At 34.7% G+C, this 6,422-nt stretch overlaps 1 protein-coding gene across 1 annotated transcript; it reads left to right on the top strand.

The window, feature by feature from the left end:
* The first annotated feature begins 439 nt into the window (after positions 1 to 439).
* On the top strand, positions 440 to 5,152 carry LOC143581230 (uncharacterized). Its single transcript, XM_077064056.1, has 5 exons — positions 440 to 569; positions 1,480 to 2,785; positions 3,760 to 4,020; positions 4,096 to 4,251; positions 4,754 to 5,152. Exons 1-5 carry the CDS (start codon positions 562 to 564, stop codon positions 4,871 to 4,873), a joined length of 1,851 nt encoding a protein of 616 aa, XP_076920171.1. The 5' UTR covers positions 440 to 561; the 3' UTR covers positions 4,874 to 5,152.
* The last annotated feature ends 1,270 nt before the right edge of the window (positions 5,153 to 6,422 follow it).

Genomic DNA, 6,422 nt, shown 5'->3' with positions numbered 1-6,422 from the left:
CAACTACTCTCCTTTTAGGTTATCTTCTTTGGTGTTAGGAAAATCATGATTAAGATGGCTGACCAAAGGCTATGAAACCTAGGTGCGGGTCTTTTGTCGAAATGGAATGACATTTTTCGTTATTATTTATCGTAAATGAGTGTAACATTACACATAGTATGTCCGTACTATATCAACGTATTTTTTTTGTTTTACGCGTAACTCTTCCTCAATCAAAATGACGTAGTGCAAGTACAAATATTGGTAGAATAACAAAAACACGTTCTAGGGTTTAAAATTCAACCCAAATTAAGCCAGGCTCTCCATGTAAATGGGAGGAGAGGTGGTAGCAATTGACATTGACATTGACGAGAGCATTAATTAGTTGTACATTAAGGCATAACATTTGTACACGTATACGCATCACCGTCCACCAGATTGCTTTTCCCCTATTAACAAGAATAATAATAATATTGAGCGTGTCATCCAAACGCCGCCATAGCTTTCAATTCAATCTCTTGATCCGCATCTCGATTAGAAAATGCTCTTACAGAAATTAGATTACAATCTTCGCTTTCAGATATGTCAAGGTTTGTTATACGTTTGCCTTTTTCTTTTCTTTTTTTCTAGGGTTTTGATTTATTGTTTATTCGAGTATTCAGAATACATAGATAGATTATTGTAACAACTTATTAATAGTTATATTCAAATCATCAATTGATTGATGCAACTGTTAGCTCTTTTAACCTGGATTTGATTTGATCAATTGGTGATGAATGCTTTTTATGTTTATATGCGCGTAAGCTTTGATCTAATTACTAAGGTAAGGTTTAACAGTTGAGAGTTTTGAGTGTTGAGAATATATAGATTACTGTAACAACTTGTTAATATTGAAGTCGCCTATCGATGCAACTGTTAACGAGATTTGATGGACTAACGACATGTGATATGCGTTTATTTTGGGGGTAATGCTATGTAATTGCTTAGGTTTAACAGTTTGATAGTTTTTAAGTATTGTGAGTCTACAGAGCTTATTGAAATTGAAATCGAAATCATTAATTGATCATCTTTTTAACCTAGATTTGATGAATTCGTGATGAGTGTTTATATGCGTTTTCTGTGTTTAATTTGGGGAAAATTTGATGTAATTATTTAGGTTTAAGGTTTAACAGTTGGAGAGTTTTAAGCATTGAAAATCTACAGAACTTAGTAATAATATTGAAATCATTAATCGATGCAACTGTTAAAACTGTTGACTGTTATAACCTGGATTTGATGAATTGGTGATGAGTGTTCATGTTTATATGCGTTTTCCGTTCATATTTTGGGAAAAGTTGTGAGTGTTTGTCAACATTGGAATCGTCGGTCAATTCAACTGTAAAAATGTTAAACTGTTTCTACCTAGATATGACCAGTGATTCTCGAATTGCTAGTTCTTTTGCTTTAAATTAATCTCGTTCTTCATGTCTTTGAAATTCACCTCACTTACTGCAATTGCAGGCTCTTGGTGATTAAAAATCTTAAGAAAACAGCACAAGTAATTCGAGCAAGCAATCATTCAGAAGATGGATCAATCATCAGATCTGGTTTTAACAATTTCAAATACAGAATGTTTAATAGTAACAGAGGGTTTGCTTCCATCTTCGAATGCAAATCCAAGTTCTGTTTTGGCAAGAATACATTCTCCAACAGAATGTACTCGGTTTATTCATCTAATAACACAATAACACATCATGCACAAAACGCTTGGAGGAAACTTTACATGAGTATGGATCGCGATAAGCGAATTTCTGGCATTAATAGAATTGCTCAAGCGTTTAGTCTGGCATTAAGTCGGTCATATATTATTCTTCCTGGTATATTAGCATTTACATGTTGGAATCTGGTGCTAGCAGATGCGGGATCAAACTTTAATTCGTTTCAGCCACGAAACACTTTATACACGCGTGCTGAAAACGGGCACGCATTTATGGTTTCTTCATTAATATCAGTGTTCGAGGGTTTAATCTTGCTATTCCGAGCTATTTATTTAGCAATATTATTCTCACCGAGTATGGTGATGGCTCCATTTGCAGAGTATTTCGGGACCTCATCTAGACAACGATGGCTTCACCTCGTACGTCGTACGCTAGAAATAGCGGGTCCCGCGTTTATAAAATGGGGTCAATGGGCCGCCACACGGCCCGATCTCTTTCCAACCGACTTATGCACTGAGCTTTCTAAACTTCATAGCAAAGCCCCAGAACATAGCTTCGCTTACACTAAAAAGACAGTTGAAAAGGCTTTTGGGCGTAAAATATCAGAAGTTTTTGATGATTTTGAGGAGGTTCCGGTAGCTTCCGGAAGCATTGCTCAAATTCATCGTGCATCGTTAAGGAATAAGCATCATAGCAAGAGTAAAAAGCCTTTGTTAGTGGCGGTTAAAGTTAGACATCCGGGGGTTGGTGAGTCAATTAAAAGGGATTTTGAGATTATTAATGTGGTTGCAAAGATGTCTAAGTTCATTCCTACGCTTAATTGGTTGAGATTAGATGAAAGTGTTCAACAATTTGCGGTTTTTATGATGTCACAAGTTGATCTTGCGCGCGAAGCGGCTCATTTGAGTAGATTTATATATAATTTTCGCAGTTGGCGGGATGTTTCGTTTCCTAAACCTGTCTATCCGCTTGTACATCCTGCAGTTTTGGTCGAAACGTTTGAACATGGTGAAAGTGTATCGCGTTATGTTGATGAACTTGAAGGACATGTGAGGCTTAAAAGTTCTCTTGCACATATCGGGACTCATGCGCTTTTGAAAATGTTGCTGGTAAGATAATTATTACTTTGAATTGTGTTGTTTATGGGAGTATGTTGACTTTTAAGGTTTTAAACGAACTGAACAAACATGAATGGGGTGTGTTTGTTTGTTTATCTTTAACTGAAGAAATGGTTGAAAACGAACAAAACGAGGTTTTCTTGTCTGTGAAGGAAATAAGTGTGTATGTATTCCTTTATGTTTGTTTGTTAATAGTGTCAATGAACGGTTCACGAACGCAAACAAACACAAACAGACACAAATGGGGCATGTTTTGTGTTTGTTCATTTAACTTCAACAAAAAAGTGATAGTTAAACCAAAAACGTGACCGAACACGTACAATTAAGTGAACGAGGTTTTCTTGTTTGTGTTCGTTCATTAGAAAATTGAGTGTGTTGTTTCATTTGTTTAGAAATGAGCGTGTTTGTGTTTGTGTTCGTTTATGCTGGTTTTTAATAAATGAATGCTTCACAAACACAAACAAACAAACAAACTTAACTGAACATAGATGAACAAACATAAACGAGTAAATAAAATGAGTGTGCTCTTGTTTGTTTATCAAGAGAATGAGCGTGCTCGTGCTTTGTGTATATTTGTTTATTAATAGTAGAGACGAACGGTTCACGGACATAGTTGAACAAACATAACCGACGAAACCCCAATTAAAAGTAATGTGAACATCCATCCAGTGGGGATAAAAAGATAATAAAACTAGATTAAATTGTAATAAGTGATATATAATTTCATAAATCTAGATTCAATTGTAAGTCCAAAAGAACAAAAAAGAACAAAAAGTTTTGTTCATTTGTTCATGTTTGTTCATTTTACTAAAAAGAACAAAAAGTTTTGTTCTTGTTTGTTCATTTGTTAATAAACGACATTACGTTCAATTCTTGGTATAATCACCGAATTGAATTCTGCTATTACATGCCCATAAATTACATAATATTACATTTGTTTAAGATTATATATTTTCTTTGTTCAGGTGGACAACTTCATTCATGCTGACATGCATCCAGGAAACATTCTCGTGAGGAGCAAAGCATCGCGTAAAGGGATCTTCAAATCAAAACCACATGTCATATTTCTTGATGTAGGCATGACTGCTGAGCTGTCAAAGAGTGACCGAGTCAACTTATTGGAATTTTTTAAAGCTGTTGCCCGTAGAGACGGTAAAACCGCAGCCGAGTGCACATTGAGGCTTTCGAAACAACAAAATTGCCCTAATCCTCAGGCCTTCATCAAGGTAATCTCATTTTTCTTTTATTTCTGTTTGAATTGTTTATTTTAATATGTGTTTATAATATTTTGTGGTTAACAGGAGGTTACCGAGTCTTTTGACTTTTGGGGTAGTCCTGAAGGAGATATTATACATCCAGCTGATTGCATGCATCAAGTCTTAGAGCAAGTGAGGCGTCATAGAGTTAACGTGGATGGAAATGTTTGTACCGTTATGGTTACAACACTGGTTCTTGAGGTAATGCTTGGTTATTTAAGTTTTTTTAACGGGGCAGATGGTAAAAACAGTTAAAAAGCTTGAAAACTGTTAAAAAACAATCAGTTTAAATGATATATATTCTGCGAAATTTGTTAACAACCTCTGATATTTATGTTCAAACCGAAGCAAGTTAGTTGGTTCTGCTGGTTTGAGATATATATGGTTATACTATTAATGAACAATTTGAATCGGTTTGTAACTCTTATTAATTTTTTTTTCATTTAGAAACTTTTAATAAAGAACCAACGATTTTGAATAACTTTTGGTTTCAAACTGTTGAACCATCAACATAATCCATTAACCGCTAAAAGTAAAGTAGTTGAAACTGTAGTTAGCGGTTTAACCAAGTACACATAACATTAAATTGCTAATCACATTTAAAAGTTGGATTGCTTTTTCTAATAAATTAGTTTTTGCAACAACATTTAGCACATTAACAATATTTTAGTGTTGTAACTTGGTTGTTTATATTTATATATAGGGTTGGCAAAGGAAGCTTGATCCTGATTATGATGTAATGCACACACTTCAAACATTGTTGCTAAAAGAAGACTGGGCAAAGTCACTAACTTACACAATCGAAAGCTTGATGGCCCCATAAAACGGTTGACCTGCCACTTGCTAAAGGTTTTGCATTTTGTACTTGTATAATCCACGCGACGCGACGGGGAATTTTGTTAAGAATATAGTCTTTGTTTTTGTTTTTTGAAAGGACAATAGTATAAGATATAAAGAATGGGAGAGACATTCTTTATGAAAGGACCATATTGGCACCAGCTTGTTTAGGTTGCAGCTCGATGGGACTATTCATATGTGTACATGTTGCTTGAACATAACATGTGTTTTGTGTTGAGGCGTTAATAAAATCTATGTGATTGGAAGGTCACACGTGTATTCATCGGTCGGTTTTAACTGGTTTCAACTGATATTTTCTTAAACCGATTTGAAACTGGTGGATTATATTAGGATCAGTTTCAGCCGGAAACCGGTTTCACTCTCATTTTCTTGTTGGATCGGAGTCTATTTTACCATCTTAATTAGAATTGTCAAAGCCTGAGTAGTCATTTTTTTTTGTAAATCATAACCCACGCGTTTGAAAAATTGTGGCTAAATTAAACCAAACTGTCACTAATGTTTGGGTTTGGTTTGGCTAGGCCTTAAACAATGTTGGTTAATGAAATGAAATCACCTATTATCTTGTTCGTTTCATTCTCCTTAAAATACTTGACATTCATGATTCCATCACCCTCTTGTTTTGTTTTGTTTTTTTTTCAATTCCTTATTTTCAAACCAAAGAAAAGCTTATACAATGTACTCTCTATATAGTTTCGAGTATGTTGTAAACGAGTCGAGCTGCTCGTGAGCTACTCGAGCTCGGATAAATAATAGATCGAAATGAGCCAAGCGTTTTTTAGCTTGAGCAAAGCCTAAGTCTTAAATAAAGCTTGTTTAGTTTTTGAGCCCGAGCTTAAGCCTTATATTGGAAGCTCGTTCAGGCTTGTCGAGCCTCAACGAGCCTTGTGTACTTTTAAGTTTTTCCTTTTTGGCCTTTTATGTATTAAGTTAACACTTAAGAACCCAACTCAAATCGAGCTTTGGCTGATTGGCTCGTTTAAGGTACTAAACGAGTTTGAGCCGAGCTTAGACTAGTTTAAGTTTTTCTCATATTATATGAAAATAATAAAATTGTATAAAATTTATTTAATAAATAATTAACGAGCCGAAACCAAGCTTGAAAAAAAAACTCATGAGCTGAGCTCGAGCTTTAGAAAAAGAACTTAATCGAGCTGAGCTTGAGCCCTTGTAAGTCAAAACGAGCCGAGCTCAAGCCTAGTCGAGCTCGGGTTCAACTCGGCTCGTTTACGGCCCTAGTTTCGAGAGAAGTTATTTAAAACAAACTTTTGCTGAAAAGCGAAGAATGGATCAACATATATTTGATAACATTCATAGTAACCACTGTGTATCTTTATTTTTGATTGTTTCATCTTACTTATTTTACTTTAAATCGTTGATCAACGATGTTTTAAAAGGAATTTAAAAATGTATTTTGAAAACAAAAAATATATATACCGGCTCTAATAAGTAATATGTACTATATTATAATACATCATTTTAAGAGTTTAAGTAATAATGGGGAAGGTTTATGTACA

This window comes from Bidens hawaiensis, unplaced genomic scaffold (assembly GCF_021521415.1).
Source record: "Bidens hawaiensis isolate Kalapana, Puna unplaced genomic scaffold, B.hawaiensis_p1.1 tig00030837_1, whole genome shotgun sequence".
Classification (NCBI taxonomy): Eukaryota; Viridiplantae; Streptophyta; class Magnoliopsida; order Asterales; family Asteraceae; genus Bidens; species Bidens hawaiensis.
The sequence above is the reverse complement of the archived record's forward strand: the minus strand, read 5'-3'. Positions and strand labels throughout refer to the sequence as shown.

Bases quoted from the DNA above. Each gene is read 5' to 3' on its own strand.
- LOC143581230 (XM_077064056.1), top strand. The intron at 2,786-3,759 runs GTAAGATAATTA...TTCTTTGTTCAG, and splicing joins CGCTTTTGAAAATGTTGCTG to GTGGACAACTTCATTCATGC. The intron at 4,252-4,753 runs GTAATGCTTGGT...ATTTATATATAG, and splicing joins TTACAACACTGGTTCTTGAG to GGTTGGCAAAGGAAGCTTGA.